The following is a 16,343-nucleotide window of genomic DNA, read 5'->3' on the forward strand; positions in this document are numbered from 1 at the left end:
TTTCATGGCTGCATTACCGAATGCATCAAATTGTAAACATGCCAACTTACCAGCCCAGGACTGCATGCTGCTTTGAGAACAATAAGACTTGGATCACTACTGATCTTAACTGCTTAATAAAAAGAAGAAAGCTGAAAGAGGAGAACTGAGGAGAGTGCAGCCCGACCTAAGGGGGAAGCTGAGGAACTGCAAGGACTCCTACAGGAGGAAGCTGGAGGCTGAGCTCAAGCCGAACAACATAAGTGATGTGTGGTGTGGAAAGAAGATCTCTGGGTTTAAGGTGACAGCCAGCCAGTGAGCACTCTATGGAGAGGGCAAAGAGCTACACAGATTCTTTAGTTCACAGCTTTCTACTGCCTTCTCTACCACACACTGGCCTCCACGCTGCACTTCTTCAAGTGAATTCTGTAGATAACACCCCCACATCGGTTAAACACCTTCTGTTTGAGTGTGACTTCTGGCCAGATTAGGAGACAGCCTGAGAACCAAAGCAAGGCTGCTGGCCCTGACAGCATCAGGCCCGAGGCTGTGACGTCCTTTGTTTTGAAGAAGTACAGGTACATGGGCATCCATACTGACAACAAGCTGAACTGGAAAACCGATACAGAGGCTGTATACCAAAAGGGGGTGAGAAGTAAGCTGCAGAAATGATGGTGATACTCTTATCACTCAGTCGTGGTGGGCCCAGCACACTGCTGTGGTCTGCTGGAGGTGGGTTGGAGCTGGTAACACGGTAAACAATAGACTAAATACAGTGATCAGGAAGGGTGGCTCTGTGATTCACTGCAAAATGGACACTTCTGAAGCTGTGGTGGAAAGGAGGACACTGAACACTCTCTGCACCATTTACAGGACAGATCCTTTACAAAGAGGTCAAAAAGCGGTTTCCCATTCATTGTTTTGCTTTTATAGATATAGCAATTTTGCATGAAACAAAATCAGACTGATAAAAAATACAACAGATGAGTCTTTCACATTGAGCTCTGTGATTCCAACCAAAATCAAAACAAAAACAAACAAACAGCAGAAAATCAGGTTGGACATTAATAGATCAGAGCAGCAATGTCTTTCCGAAGGTTCTGTGAATGGGTACATTTTCAAAAAATAAAAAAAATGAATACATGTCCACGGATAAGCTTACAGAAAGAGTAGGAGATATCTACATAAGCTTTATATTTCAGAAGGAAGTGTTTGGTTGGATAAAAGAAACTTTTTTAACTTAATAAGAATTAAGAAATTTTGTGGAAGAGGTCATATTTTTACCCAGTTCAATTTCTCCCCGCAGTTTCCCCAATAGGATACAGAGGGAATATAACATCGTCTTTGATATGTGATCTTAAAATTACGACCAATCGTACCTAACCGGACACGTCACGCATCCTACGTCATCAGCGGGCGACAGTGTTTTCATTGACATGGCATGCTTGCTACTGTGTGGCAGATAGTAAAAAAAACAGTTTTCTGTAACTCCGGGAGGATGACCATGGATTTGACTTTCCTCGGGACGGGCTCGGCGTACCCGTCCCCTCACCGCGGTGCCTCGGCTCTGGTGCTGCGGACGGACGGGGAGTGCTGGCTGTTTGACTGCGGAGAGGGAACCCAGATCCAGCTAATGAAGAGCCAGCTCAGAGCCGGTGTGCCACTTCAGATCCTCACACACACAGTCTGTCTGTCCTTTAAATATTTCTGGAAAAATAAAAAAAAGTTTTCCCCTGAATAAACTTCCTGTCATTGAAACAAATCTGTTCATGCCTTTCCATACCCCAAATCATTTGTTTGTAGGCTAATTAAGACTTCCTTTTATAAGTGCTCATAAATATGAAACAGACAAAACAGTGCACAGTGTTGTTTAGGAAAAGAAAAAAAATTCCTCATCTCCATCTTGACATGAACCTGTTTTAAGTGCATATAGTTTAATTCAGTTTACAGCAAAATGCCCGACTTGATATGAAGGTGTAAAAATGTGATGTGCTTTTCACACAGGGCGAATCACCAAGGTTTTCATCTCCCACTTGCATGGAGATCACCTGTTCGGTTTACCTGGTCTCCTCTGCACTGTGAGTCTCAACACCAGCCCTGAATCTCAGCAGGACCTGAACTGTGTGGACATCTATGGGCCACGGGGTCTCAGACACTTTCTCAGAGTCACTCTTGGCATCACTGGATCACAGCTGCTCTTCCCTTACGCAGGCAGGTCCAAGGCCTGATAAATTGATCAGGCCCAACATTATGACCACCTGCCTGACGTTTGCCCCGGTTCTGCTGCCAAAACAGCCCTGACCCATCGTGGCACAGACTCCCCTAGACCACTGAAGGTGTGCTGTGGTGGCGTCAAGGTGTTAGTAACAGATCGTTTAAGTCCGTAACTTGCGAAGTGGGCATCCATGGATCAGATTCAATTGGATTGAGATCTGAAGAATTTGGAAACCAAGTCAACACATCAAGTGTGCAGTGCATATTATCCTGCTAAAAGAGGCCACAGCCAGCAGGGAATACCATTTCCATGAACTGGAAGCTCAATACAGAAGCTATATGGGTGTTTCCCAGGTTTTTTCATACACCCCCCCAGCCATCCACATGATGTCAAAGAACATATGATTCATCACACCAGGCCAACTTCGGTGGTCCAGTTCTGATGCTCAGATTCCTATTGTTGGCGCTTTTGGCAGTGGACTGGGGTCAGCATGGGCACCCTGACTGGTCTGCAGCTATGCAGCCCTATACACAGCCTTTGCTCCCCACGTGCATCAGTGAGCCTTGACCACCCATGACCCATATGCTGGTTCACCACTGTTCCTTACTTGGAGCACTTTTAATAGAAACTGACAAATGCAGACCAGGAACGCTCCACTGGAGCTACAGTTTTGGAGATGGTCTGACCTAGTCATCTAGCCATCACAGTTTGGCTCCCAAACTCACTCAAATCCTTACACTTGCCCATTTCTCCTGCGATTAACACATCAACTTTGAAGACAAAATGTTCAGCTGTTCCTTAATATATCCCGCTGATTACCATGTGGCATGATGGGTTAGTCAGTGTTATTGACTTCCCTTGCACGTGGTCATAATGTTATACCTGATTGGTGTATTGATACAAGATTGAAAGCATTCAATACAGGGGTTTAAGAACAAGCAGACGGTGTAGCTTGTTGTGGATGCTCTGTTTACTAGTTTCTCTGAGTCTGAATCTTGTTCCCTGGGCTATTTATAATTTGCTGCTGTTTTTTTTTAATGCAGCTGCATCATTTTAAAAAAGAATCTTTAAGAAACCTAGTAGATGGCTCAGATATGCTGCTTGATGAACACTGATCAAATAATTCAAGTTATACCTAAGTTATATCCTGGTTAAAGATATAATAGTTCACATCTTTTCTCTTGGTTTTTAGTGCATGAATTGGAGCCCACACCTGACCAGAGCCCAGAAGAAGGAAAACTTAACCCAGAGGTAAGTCGTTGATTTTGTTGTTTTGATGTTCCTGTGTTGTAGAATATCACCTCTCCCTGCTGTCAGTCCCTGTTTTTACTAAATGATGAAATCTGGAATTCATATTTTCTATTTAGAAAATGATAAAGATGTAGTGAAAGTTCCTAGTGATCTTATGGCCTCTATCAGTGGTCTTGTCTTTGTCCTTGTCCTGCTAGACCTCAGTGCAGCTTTCAGTACTGCTCATCACAACATTTTAATACAGACTTAAATACACCACTAGCTACACCAATCGTGTTGATCTGACAGAGTGTAAGTGTTATATTTGTGAGGACATTCACTGACAGTAATACCTTCTTAAGATTCTTACCCCTAGGTTTAACTGTGTGCTAAACCCTCAATCTAAACCTAATTCCAACTTTTACTTTAAAAGTTGATCTTAGCCCTAAAAAAGACTTTGAAGAGGTATGAAAAAGTCTATGTTTGCCAAAAAGATTTAAAAAAATTCTCTTTTTGTGGGTTCATCATTTCATTTATGTTTTTATAAAAATATATATGATTTTCTGTCATGCAGGACAGTCATACTCTTCCTCCAGAGAAAGTGCATCTTCACAGCTTTTCTCTTTACATGATCACTTCCCTGTGTGTGATGTGTTTAGGGTCATCTTTAAATTGTAGCTTTTTTCTGTTTTTTTTTTTTTTTTATTACTATGCATGATAGTTTAGTTGTTTATTTAAAAGACATCAGTGTGCAAATTGTTGCTGATATGCCTCCTTTGACTTGCGCTGGTACATGTTTGAGCATATCTCCTCAGCTCACCAGTTATGGCAGTTTCCACCTGAGCATTTACATTTTGTATTTTGTCCACTTGTATGCTGTTTTTTTCTGACGAATACTAGCACCTCTCTTGTCTCCCCAGATGGCAGCAGAGTGCGGTCCTCTCCATCCTCAGGAGCAACCAGGCAGAACAATCTCCTTGGATGTCTCCAGTGACACTTATCTTCTCTTTGAAGACCAGAAGTTTGCGGTCAAAGCCTTCAGGTTGTTTCACCGCATCCCTTCCTTTGGTTTTTGCATTCAGGAGCGAGATCGACCTGGAAGGTTGAAAACAGAACTGCTGAAGGAACTAGGTGAGAGGCATTTTCTGTTCTTTTAATATCTCTTCATTATTTGTGTAATATTAAAAATATAAATTCCCTGCATATAAAGTAGATGGAAATAACTGTCGTCACCAATTATTTATTAATGCAAGAAACAATTTCAGAAAAGCAACCCTTGCAGCTGGTCTCATTTTGTATCCTACAGGCCTGAAACCAGGCCCTCTCTATGGGCGCCTCAAAGCTGGGGAGTCAGTAACTCTTGAAAGCGGGCGTGTGGTGCAGCCTAGTGAGGTGCTAGAAGAAGCTATTCCTGGGAGGAAAGTCTGCATTTTAGGGGACTGTAGCTCGGTGCTTGGGGAAGGGCCGCAGAGGTTGTGCAGCGGAGCGGACATTCTGGTTCATGAGGCCACCCTTGGGAACGAGCACCGAGAGAAAGCAGTGGACCATGGGCACAGCACACCTGAGATGGCAGCGGCAGTAGCACGGGCTTGCTGTGCACGGAGGCTGGTGCTAAATCACTTCAGTCAGCGGTACAAACCCAGCGCCATGGTGAAGGAAGGAGATGAAGACCATGTTTCAGAGTTAAAGAGACAGGCTGAAGAGGCTTTGCAGGACACTGGGGTAGATGTGATTCTGGCAGAGGACTTTCTCACTCTACAGATCTCTCTCAGAAGATCAAGATAATAAGCAGCTGGTTTAGTGAGTATAAAGCTGGTAGTGTTTTTGGCTAAAAGCAGAGGAATTGTCTGTATATTTTATGATGTAAGGTGAAATTGTCTGCTCTTTGTCTAACTTGTTTTTATTTTATTAAAAGACAAATTAGTGAACTGACAAAAAAGTCAAGCTCAAGGTCCTCTTGTTTGCAATCTACGTTGATAATCTATATTATCATTAACTATTTTTCTATTTTAGGGAATTTTATTACCTGTAATACATGTTGGCTCTGAACCTGAGCTTGGCAATGGCAGTTTTTGCAGTGGCCAATATGCTTCATCTCAGGCTTGATTAATTTTCTTTATTCAAGTCTTATATTCTGGTTCCTAAAAGCAAAATTGCTGAGTGCCAATGTCACGTTGCAGTTAAATCACTGTCCTCCAGCAACTATATCACTGGTTGTGGAGGAATGTCTCTGTAAGGTTCTGGCTGAATATAAGTAGCTGTTGAGAATTTCTGTAGCTATTTTGCAGATTTTTAACAGTTAATTAATCAATGAATTACAATCAGGCAGTGAGTGGTTGCAAACCTGATCTTATATCAAGGAACAATTTTAAAAGAAAAAGACAGCAAGTTTATTGCACGCAGTCCCAATAATGTTGTTCATTATTCAATCTCTAGCCAGTTTTCCCTAGTGTGACTAGGAATAGTACTTTTTAGTGCTTTGCCTACAAAGTAAAGGTTGCACCTTTGTGTTGATTGGACAGCTTTTATTTTGTAGACAAATGTTTTCATTTACTACTTAATAGTTGACAAGTGTTTGCAGACATGTTGCTGTCTTCCATGCAAACTGTGGGCACCTGAAGCAATCTGATAGAGACCAAAGTAAGTGCAAAGTTTTATTTTGGTATAACACGTGGTTTGTGACCAATTTCACCCAGCAACAATCAGCAACCACTTGCTAACCAATCAGGCAATACATTTTCCCTACCAACCTGTGGTTGTAAGGATTTTAGGCTGGTTCAGATGGAACAGGCAGGTAAGCAGAACTTGAGCTGAGATTTTGTCAGTTTAAAGAATGGTTTTGGGGGGGCTGTAAATAATACTTGGTCCAAAAACTAATGACTAAAACTTTCTTTTTTAATATCACGAGGAATTTAAGCCTCAAGTTTTGTTAAACTGCCGCTCTCATGTAAAGAATAAACGTAATGATAAAGATGCAGCAGTAATCTTAGAACCTTTTCCAGAGCTTTATTTCTGGATCTGTACACAAGGTATTAAAGTACAACATAAAATACAAAATAATGTTTAACAAAAGAAAAAAAAAAAAACAAAAAAAACCTCAATGTTTATGTACAATTTTTATAAACAATAAAGATAGCTTCTTGAACATTTCTCATAGTGAAGTTTTTGATTGTCTATATTTCTGGATATACATTTTTAAGTTTTGTAGGTTTTTATTCACAAAGGTGTTTTTATTTTCATCAAAGGACTTTGTTTCCTTCTTCAAAACCACAACTGCTATATTTTTTTCTCTTTTTTAAACTTCAAAACACAATACAAAATATAAAATAAATTTGTTTAGTGCTTGCTTGCACACACAAGTCTCATACCAGAGATATCAATAAAATATCACATTTTCGAGAGTTCACAGGGTGGTGAAAAACCTACTTCTACTACTTAATGGCCTTTACATTCTGACAGTTTTTCTGAGTCTTTGTACAAACCACAGGTGAAATAAATATCACTGGACTGCTAAAGCTAGAAGAGCTTGGAGGACCTACTGCATTATGCACATTGCATTAAAAGAGAAACTAGCTCTCCACACACTTACAGCAGCAGCCATCCCGTTACCATCGAGACAAATATAGACGACGACAACATGTAAAAACTCTTAAGGAAAGAAACATGAGTGTCTTTTACACATGGCTGCATGTTTTGAATGCAAAAATTGCAACATTGAGTAATATCAATACGTCTTCGGGTAAAGCCGTTTTCAGTGGTACACTTGAAACAGGGCACAGCTGGCATGCGTGGTTTCAGCTGTGTCCTGGTGTCTGGGTGACTTTCCAAGGAGAGAAAAGAAATGAAAACACCAAGTCAACCAGTAAAATGCAAAACCCAAAATATCTGTACATATCTACAAATTATTGCCTTTCTGACAAGGAATCAAAGTAAAACCTTTTTATCAACACAGATTCACAAGTGTAAGAGGTCAGTTAATAGACTTTTTAAAGGCTATTTGCTAATTATTTACATGAAACACAGATGTGATTATCCTCTCTGACGCTGGCCGTTGAAACTGAACTGCTTGATTAAACTTAAGGATTATTAGGCATGAATGGACACAACAAACATGATGTACCCCTGAAACAAACTAAATAGTCATAGCACAATGCATAGATAAATTAAGTAAACACTACTACTGCATCCAATCAACTGACACTGACCTGCTAAACGTTTTACAACTCACAATTATGAACTTCAGTCAAGCGAAAAACAGCTCCATTTCTGCTACTAGGCTCCAAAATATTGTCAACCGGATTTCAAAAAGGCATAACTAGGCAGTACAGGCTAGGCAGAGGTTCAATACAAACTCAGAGAAGCTTTAAAAAAAAAAAATAATAATAATAATAATAATAATAATAATACTGCTAGCAGGTTAGGGGGGAAAAAAAAAGAAAAAAAAAGGCGCTACTTGATTTAGGAACATATCCACTTAATTAGGACACACACACAGCTTAACTTGCCTAAGCGTAGCGTGAGTGAAAGCATGAACTGAAAGGGTGAAATAAAACTTTAGAATGAGAAAAGTATATGCAATAAATACATACTTTACTGTGTCGAGGTTTAAATGGCTATTAACCCAACCAGAAATCTTTGCATTGCAATATTGCTGTTATGGTTCGTTGATATTCTAGCAAGTAGCAGGATTTTAAAAATATATTTATATACTCAACAGTAAAACAAGGTGACTCCCAGTATATTAATTTGCGCCGGTATTTTTCAATCACCTATTTTGAAATGTAAAGAAAAAAACAAAACAAACAACAACAACAAAAAAAACAAAAAAAACAAAAAACAAGGCCATTCATTTGGGTTTGACTACATGGGCATTATTAAAAGGAAAAAAAAAAAAAAAAAAAACCTCCAGTATTGGCCACTTTGAACAAAGGTAAATAAGCAGACAGACTACAAAGCACAAGAGAACATAAAGAGAAGAAACCCAAACAAGATGGCCTTAGCAGCTTAAGCCACGACACTTCCTGGTTTCCAAGCTAATCTCCATGCTAGTGTTGCTCTTCGTACAGTTATGTATCCAGGTAGATTCAAATCATATAAAAACCATTTGCACAAGTTGGGTTACTGGAAAGTACCTGTAAACAAAAAAAAGAAAAAAAAAAAATAGTACCACCTTAAACAACAAATACAGGCAACTAAATGCTAACACCAGAGCTGGGGAAACTAAGTTTTTGGCAGCTAGAAGAATGGCAGGATAAGGTACTGAAGCTCTGAAGATGGTGGGTGTAGATGTGGAGGAGGAAGAGACACATCTCTCCTACTGCAGCCCCTGGGCCCTGCTGTACATGGACGTTACACATCTCAAGACCGCAAAACAAAAATAAAATAAATGACTATATAAACTCTTGAGAGAAATCAAGATTTTAGTTCTATATGATAGACATCACTGATGTCATATTACACAAAAAATGAAAACAAAGTATAGTCATATACATATATATAGATATATATATATATATATAATAGAATTTAAACAAATTGAATTTTCCAGTGAGGTCAGTCTTATGTACAAGCAGGAAAAAAAGGGATCTTAAAAGGGAAGAACAGGGAAGAAGATGAGGAAGATCACTCTGACTGAAGTGCTGCAGTGTGCTGTGTGTGGTGCCGTGCATGTGCTCCCAGAAACCCGTTGGGCTCACCGCTCCCAGCCAAGCTCCCAAAGTCTGTGACAGATACTGCCATTTTGGCGCCGGTGATTCGGTGGTGATGCGTCGTCGTCCGTCGTGCATCAAAGTCCACTCCGAGGTTACCCACGGATACGTCATTGATAAAGGAGTCAGGCAGCGCCATCTTGAGTCTCTTGGAGGGCCGCTCACAGTCCTTGTTGACGCACACGCCTCCCAGCTGGCCCAGATCTGAGTGGTAGAAGCCAGCCTCAAGCATATTGAGGCAGTCAGGTTCTGCACCATTTGCAGGGAACCCAAGGGATTCCTCGTGGTTCAGGGAACCTCGATGGAGACTGTCCAGTGGAGGAAAGCTGTAGGAGTCCAGGCAGCTAACCTCTGCAGGACTGCATACTGTGGCTACAGTGTTGCTCAAAGCTGCAAAGACACAAAACAGTTAACAACAAGAAGTAGTCATTTATTTTTATTTTTTTAAACCATCGCTGCACAACTAAGGTCTGTAACTAACCCGTGAGGTCGCTGGCAGTGATGGAGTTGAGCAGGCTAAGCTGCTGTTCTGTGGTTGTTTCCAGCCTTCCACCACCACCAGCACCTGAACACACGGAGGAGGAACTGTCCACAGCTAACCCCTCCGCTTCATCCACCAGCCTGTCCATCAGGTCACTAGAAACAAAGAAATGTCACTGGGTTTGTTTCTTCCATATTATGTGAACTTTTTTCCATTTTATTGAAGCAAAGCAATAAAGACAGACACTCCGTTTCATTTCACTTACGTTACTCCAGGATAGTTGCTGAACTTTTTCTTCCCGAACCGATTCTGCTGCACAAAGAAGTCAAAGCGCTCTGACTTTTTCCACATGTAATAAAATGCCACACATTCTGCTACTGTTCTTGTTGTGACCTGAGAGGAGAGGAGGGGGACAGAGTTTACAAAACTTTGTATACATTTTTATTTGCATACACTTGTAAAGGGAACCATAAATTCACACTTACTTTGTGTTTCTGAATGAGGTGAAAGTTCTTGTCATACATCTGAAGAGCATGTTCAAAGTTCTTGCATTCCTCTTCAGACCATGGAGGTGATTTTTCTGCAATGAAACCATGAATCCATTTTAACAATGGGTGTGCAAAGGTAACCACAGGCCATGTCGAAACCAAGACATGTCCCACCAATAAAATTCATCCCAACTGAATGGTCCATTATTCCAAACTTAGTATCAACCATTTAGGAATAACAGGCATTTTTATATAGTCTCCCATATTCCAAAGGTTCAAAAGTAATTGGACAAACTAATAATTTTTAACAAATGTTTAAATTTGCCTCAGATCTAGCACCCGTGGACAATACCAAATGTATTGATTTCTGTCGCGATGCTTTCATTGGAGCCGTGTTCAATTTCTATTTGTTTGTGGATCTTCTGCCTTCAGCTCCATCTTCAGCAAATGTTAAGGGCCCGTAACACTCACAGCGGCTACCTTGCGAATTGTAACACACACTAGACTAGAGATCGCATGATAACAATAACAAAAAAAAAAAATAAAAAATACACTGGGATAGCCTACTCAGAGATGAAATGCCGGTTTGGCAGCATGTAGCGAGGCTCCCGATGCTTTTTAGTGTGAAGTCACTCCAGACCGCCGACAGGTCTCGCACACAACAGCCGCTCTATCAGGTGACACATACTGCTCCGACGTGCTATGGTCGCGAGCTGGTGTATGCCATGTCAAAAGTTTTGTGAGGTGCTTTTGTGATGTTTAATTCATTTTTTATTTTTTTTTATTTCTCCCTGATATCCGATCCAGTAATTTAGGTCAAGATTGGACCGGTACCAATACTGTATATCGGGTTGTTCCATCTCCAGTTACATCCTCAGTCCTGCGTCACACATTGACATTATTTCGACTCGTTCTTCAGCTCTCAGTTTTTGTAACCCCAAACGGGTGGCTTGGCCAGACTGAAGGCAAAAATACACAATGTAGTGACCACAATGGGTCCTTAAGGGATACTCCGCTGGTTTAAGATCAGGTCACTGGCTTGGCAAGTGAAGAATATCCCATTTCTTTGCCTTGAGAAAATCTTGTTGCAGTCTCCATAATCAATAAACACATGCCATAACATTGCCTCATGTTTAACACATGATTTGGTAGTCGTTTCTCTCCTTCCCCATACTTTTCACTTCCAATCATTATGGTACAAGTTCATCTTGGTTTCATCTGTCTAAATGTTTTTAGGCAGAAGAAACTGCTCCTTTAGAGGATTCCTTGGCAGGCCTAATCAGGCGTTCTTATTATTCAGTGAAACTAGTGGTTTGTAAATGTCGTCATCAGACAGTAAACGTGAGAGTTTGCATGCCTACCTGTTTTTTGTGACCGCGCAGACTTGTCTGCTGAGACAATACAACCATGCATGCGCTCAAGCAACGGACTTCAAGTTGATTTTAAAGAAGTATAACAGGAACGAGAACTCAGGCATCAGGCCTCCAGCTGTCAGTGTCCGCAACAGATTATAATCCAAGCTTTAGTTGTCTTATGTAGTCTTTTGGTGTTGCTGAGCGGCAATGTTTTCCTTTTTCAAAGACATCTAATTTGTCTAGTCCCAAAGGTTTATTTTGGTTTTTCAGCCTAATGATGGCGTCCTACATTTGCATTAACATCTCTCATATTTTGATGTCAGTGAACAGCCATCAAGTCCAATACTTGCAATCAGCTCGACCTCACATGATCAAGAAACTGTTCATCAATTCTCATTTGTCTAATTACTGAAAAGGGGGGGCCCCATGTACAATAATGACTTTGAATGAAAGTGAAATCTACATGTGAAGCATTTTGAGTGTCTTGAGGTGCAAACGAATCACAATGACATTTCCTATGAGAAATCACTTGCTTACCTTTTGAGGACTTTACATGGTTGCAATATCTTTCTAGTGCTTCGCGGGTGTTGTAGTTGCATTTTACAAGCTCACGTAAAGCCTACATTGAAAGAATGAAAGAGTAAAAATTATAGCATTTGCCAAAATTGATCAGAAACAATTAAACAGATATGAATGTCAGAGAAAATACCTTTCTTGAGGTGCACTGCTAATAACACATTCATCATTTTATCAAACCACGTAAAGGACTGAGTAAGACATGACTGACCTGCTCATTGTCTCGCACGTGCATTCCTGGTTTGTCACACCCCGTCTTTTCATCTGTCGTCCGTGACAATACTTCACACAGGAAACTTCTAACCTTGTTTTCTGATAATACACCTGGACTCCACAGTAACTCATCTTCATCTTCATATGCTATACAACCAAATACATGATGTTAAAATTAATCACCAGGTGTACATCACCTATTCTTAATTGAATGGTTAACAACACTGTAAGCAGCCACATTAAAGAATAGATTAGGAACGTGTGATGAAAGCAAAAAAAAAAAAAAAGAAAAAAAAAAAAGAAGTAGTATTCACCTTTCTCCTCATCTTTGTAGTGACAGAGGCAAGAAGGAACTTCTGCTTGGTATTCCAATCCCACCATTATTTCCTATTACAAAGCATAAGAGGGCATGTCTGAATTCAAAAGCAACCTGACTTAACATGAAACAAACATGAAACGGCGAGTAAACTATATCCTATATCCATGTTTCCAAATGAAACAAATCATTTACCTTTCTCGAGTCCTCTGGGCATGGGCCATCTTCATCACACTCTGACTCTTTATCACCGTCAGAAATAGCGTTTGCTGGGGGGTTTTTTTAAAAGAAAGAAAAAAAAATGTTTAACAATTAGTAAATCTTAAATACTTTAGCACACCCTGAATTTAAATGGCAGCTGCTTAATGCCAAAGCCGGATGTTTTACCCAAAAGATTTTTTTTCCAGTTTTTCTGCTAAAGGTTGTAAGATCTCCTCAAACATACTTGAAGCTTTCCAAAGAATTTAGGTAAAGTTATGTGTAAAGAACCAACACTGTTTCAAACCACAAACCCACGGTAAGTTGGCTGAGTAACACAGCTGCAAAAACAAATTTATGACAAAAATATTTTTCCAGTAAAATGACTGAGCTAATGATTCATTTTTGTTATGCAAACTGCATAACAAATCCCAGCTGTTTGTCTTTATTTTACAGTGTTATAATTATGGTTTTATTTGAGTTACTTTTCTAATCCAACCTATTTGTACTTTTTTTGATTCTGGCTCTATTTGGACATGCTAAAAATTAAATTTAGTCTTAAATGGACTTGAGAACAGCAGTCAAGAGACAGATAAGCTAAGCTTAACTTACACAAATAACTGCATTAGCTGCAGACTTAACACATCTTTATCTAAATGTTTTGTTAGACAACGAGCCTTGTCGAATTTTATAACCTTAACAGTAACTTTTTCATCAACAGCTAAGTGGGAGAAGTGAATATTTCACAGTGCACAACAGTAAGTGACCCTCCTTTATAACACCAAGATCCACAGTCAAATTACCGTTTTATTGTGTGACATATTACACACTAGGTTTTAAAATAATTAAAAACTAGTCAGCTGCACCAAATATCTGTGACAAAAAGAAGGGAACTGCTACTACATTTAGCATTCACAACCAAAATCTAAATTTGAAATTTAGCAAACTACACATCTTAGTATTCTCAGTATTCTCATAATATTAATATAAAAAAAATAATGAGCACATTAATCACTGTATTGCACACACTAAAAAAGATTTAATTCTGACAGTTGCAAACATAAAATACTTTTAATTTAAAAGTAGTAATCTATCACTTACATCTAAGTGTTCTTGGGAAGAAATCAGTGGCCTCATGGGAGGTAACTGAAGGAGTCAGATCATCAGCTGAGGACTGGGTCTCCTCCTCATAATCTCCAGACAGAAGGTCTTTAGCTATTTCCTCCTAGTGAGTAAAAGGAATATAAATTGTACACCATACAAAAACCATAAGTTACAAATATAGCATTGTTTTACAAATTAACGCTATATTTATTGCCAATTGCTTCTCACAAATCTACTTAGCAACTGTATAACTACCAAATAACAGCAACTCCTTACCTTATCCAAAGTCATGTCGGGGAGCTCATCAGTCAGGTCTCCAGAGGAGCTGTCTATACTGGAGCCTGCTGAGGCCTCATAGCGATAAATGGCCAACAGTTCCTCTAAAGGCATGTTCCCTTCCTGTTAAAAGAAAAATGAATGGTAAATAGTATCAATTCCATTTCACAGGGTTATACCGTTTTCATGTACGAAGTACAAGATGGTCAAGTTGGACAAATTTATACACTGCACCTATCATATGACATTTGGAATGGCATATGGATTTACTGATTTATTATAATACCTTTTCCAGATCTGCAATTTCAGATCTGAAATTTGTTCCGCCTTCCAGAGACTCTTCCTCCTCCAGAGTCCTCTCATCATCATACTCATGAACTAACATTTCTGCTGTTGGATCAAAGTCATGGTCCTCTGATGATAAAGAGCCAACTGAACGAGAAAAATGGAAAGAAAAATAAAAGAATTATAAATACCAAATTGTTATCGTGCAATAAGCAAAACCTTACTTTATTACAAACTCATAACATTTTCAGAAATTCATCTCGATATTTCTGTTTACTATTATTTGTGAAAAGTAAAAATAGAGTTTTGAAAGTAAATTGTATTACCTGGACTTGAACTCCCTAGGGAAGCCTGGAAAAGAAGGGAAAAAAATACCATAAATTGGAGCAAGACAGAAAATTTGAATTAAAATAAATTACTCGGGGGCTTTAACCTCAAATATTAAAACAGGATGACCAATAAAATATTTTTACGTTGTGTGTAATATGACCCAAGGAAATAGCCGGGCAGGAAAACTGCAATTGTCGCTAATGTTACCCGATATAGGTGGCTAATACAACGCTAGCCGAGCTGCACACTCAGGGAAAGATACGTTTTTTTAAACGCTGGAATAAAAAATTTCCCCAGAGGACTGAATAAAAAAAACCTCGTATAATCGGTTGTATATGTCATTGCAGATCCAGTACTGCTTAGCTAGCCGGAAAGCTATTTCCAAATCCAAATGTTAACGCTGTCCACCGAAAAATGTAAACACTAATTTCGTTTGCGCGGTACTGCAATCGATAAAGTCGAGCAACCTTTTAAACGTAGGTGCCGCTACTCCAGCCTGAACATCAAAAAATATTTTTCCATTCACCATAAAGATTATATGGTCTGCAATTTACTTGAACCAGCAAGCTAACGTTAAATTTACGTATGAATTTACACAGCCGCTTCACCGAAGCAGCTGAGAGCGAAGGCGCAGAGGCCTCGTAGTGAAGGATCAGTCCAGACATTTAAGCATATTTAAGAGAAATAAAAACAACAATTATGAGACGAAACACGCTACACACAAGGCAAAAAGCATTGTTTCTTCAATCGATTGCGTAAAAATGAAAAATACAGCACACAAATTTTAAAAATGTCGATTTAACATCGATTGCTTCTCCCCTGTTTTCCCTCTTACCTCCGCCATATTGGTACCTTTAGCTAATGGGCTCCTTCTAGCGCAGTACCCGGATCAGCGCTCTGAGCCAATCAGAGATCCAGGTGACTGCTTGAGTCGTGACGCCGTTCAAACCATCTACTGGTCAGACTAACGGTAATTACTAATAAACGGGTAATTTACGGTATAAAAATGTGAAAAACTGAGATTACAAGTCAAATTGCCGATACACATTCTACCTACAACATATCGGTGTCATGGCGTTGGCCGGTGCCTTACACAAAGACGGTTTACTGGAACATTCCCGGCACATCCCAGCTGATTTCCTGTTCTCCTTACCGTATTTATCGAAGCTATGGCATCTAAACTACTGTGTTGTCAACACCGTCTTGTTTTTCCGCTGTATTTCTGAAAGAACAGTCCAATGCGGAATTCAAATAGAAATCAGTTAAGGTTTTCCAGCTGTAACACTGGATATTAGGACAGTAATGTGTATGCTACTGTAATATTGCTGTTAACACACCTGTCTTCTTAAATAAAAATAATGCACAATTTAGCTATAGATAAACATTTTTTATTAAGTTGACCGTTTATTTATCATAAAATTATTTTACTTGAATTTTGATCCCTTACCAATCAAACTCGTTGGTCTGCACATTCCTCAAACTCTTCAATGAGCAATTTGTTGTATTTCTATTTGAAAAATAATACTCTTATAAAGCACCATACTAATTATTTTAGAGATAAACATAGCAATAATTACAGTTTAAGTATG

The 16,343-nt window shown here is 39.4% G+C and overlaps 2 protein-coding genes across 9 annotated transcripts; one reads left to right on the forward strand and one right to left on the reverse strand.

Moving 5' to 3' along the window:
• Positions 1-1,375: 1,375 nt before the first annotated feature.
• elac1 (elaC ribonuclease Z 1) lies at positions 1,376-8,264 on the forward strand. The gene is made up of 5 exons (XM_085294707.1): positions 1,376-1,634; positions 1,984-2,190; positions 3,387-3,445; positions 4,345-4,555; positions 4,731-8,264. Exons 1-5 carry the CDS (start codon positions 1,421-1,423, stop codon positions 5,207-5,209), a joined length of 1,170 nt encoding a protein of 389 aa, XP_085150833.1. The 5' UTR covers positions 1,376-1,420; the 3' UTR covers positions 5,210-8,264.
• mier3b (mesoderm induction early response 1, family member 3 b) lies at positions 1,405-15,971 on the reverse strand. 8 transcript variants are annotated; one of them, XR_014894672.1, is made up of 15 exons: positions 15,590-15,769; positions 14,751-14,775; positions 14,426-14,571; positions 14,140-14,262; positions 13,861-13,984; positions 12,757-12,830; positions 12,560-12,632; positions 12,244-12,392; positions 11,994-12,075; positions 10,099-10,193; positions 9,879-10,006; positions 9,614-9,768; positions 9,121-9,522; positions 4,328-4,519; positions 1,405-1,686 (listed from the first exon to the last, which is right to left on the reverse strand). XR_014894672.1 is itself a non-coding variant. In XM_085294700.1 (14 exons), exons 1-14 carry the CDS (start codon positions 15,596-15,598, stop codon positions 4,503-4,505), a joined length of 1,602 nt encoding a protein of 533 aa, XP_085150826.1. In that variant the 5' UTR covers positions 15,599-15,769; the 3' UTR covers positions 4,235-4,502. The 8 variants fall into 8 exon arrangements, 7 of the variants coding, with proteins under 7 accessions (XP_085150826.1, XP_085150827.1, XP_085150829.1 ...); XM_085294700.1 differs by lacking the exon at positions 1,405-1,686 and having other exon boundaries at positions 4,235-4,519; XM_085294701.1 differs by lacking the exons at positions 1,405-1,686; positions 4,328-4,519; positions 15,590-15,769 and adding an exon at positions 15,908-15,971 and having other exon boundaries at positions 6,416-9,522.
• Between the last annotated feature and the right edge of the window lie 372 nt (positions 15,972-16,343).

The sequence above is a fragment of the Mchenga conophoros genome, linkage group LG12, assembly GCF_057382185.1.
Source record: "Mchenga conophoros isolate Kocher_MC1m ecotype Shallow Benthic linkage group LG12, M_conophoros_male_GT1.1, whole genome shotgun sequence".
NCBI classification, from domain to species: Eukaryota; Metazoa; Chordata; class Actinopteri; order Cichliformes; family Cichlidae; genus Mchenga; species Mchenga conophoros.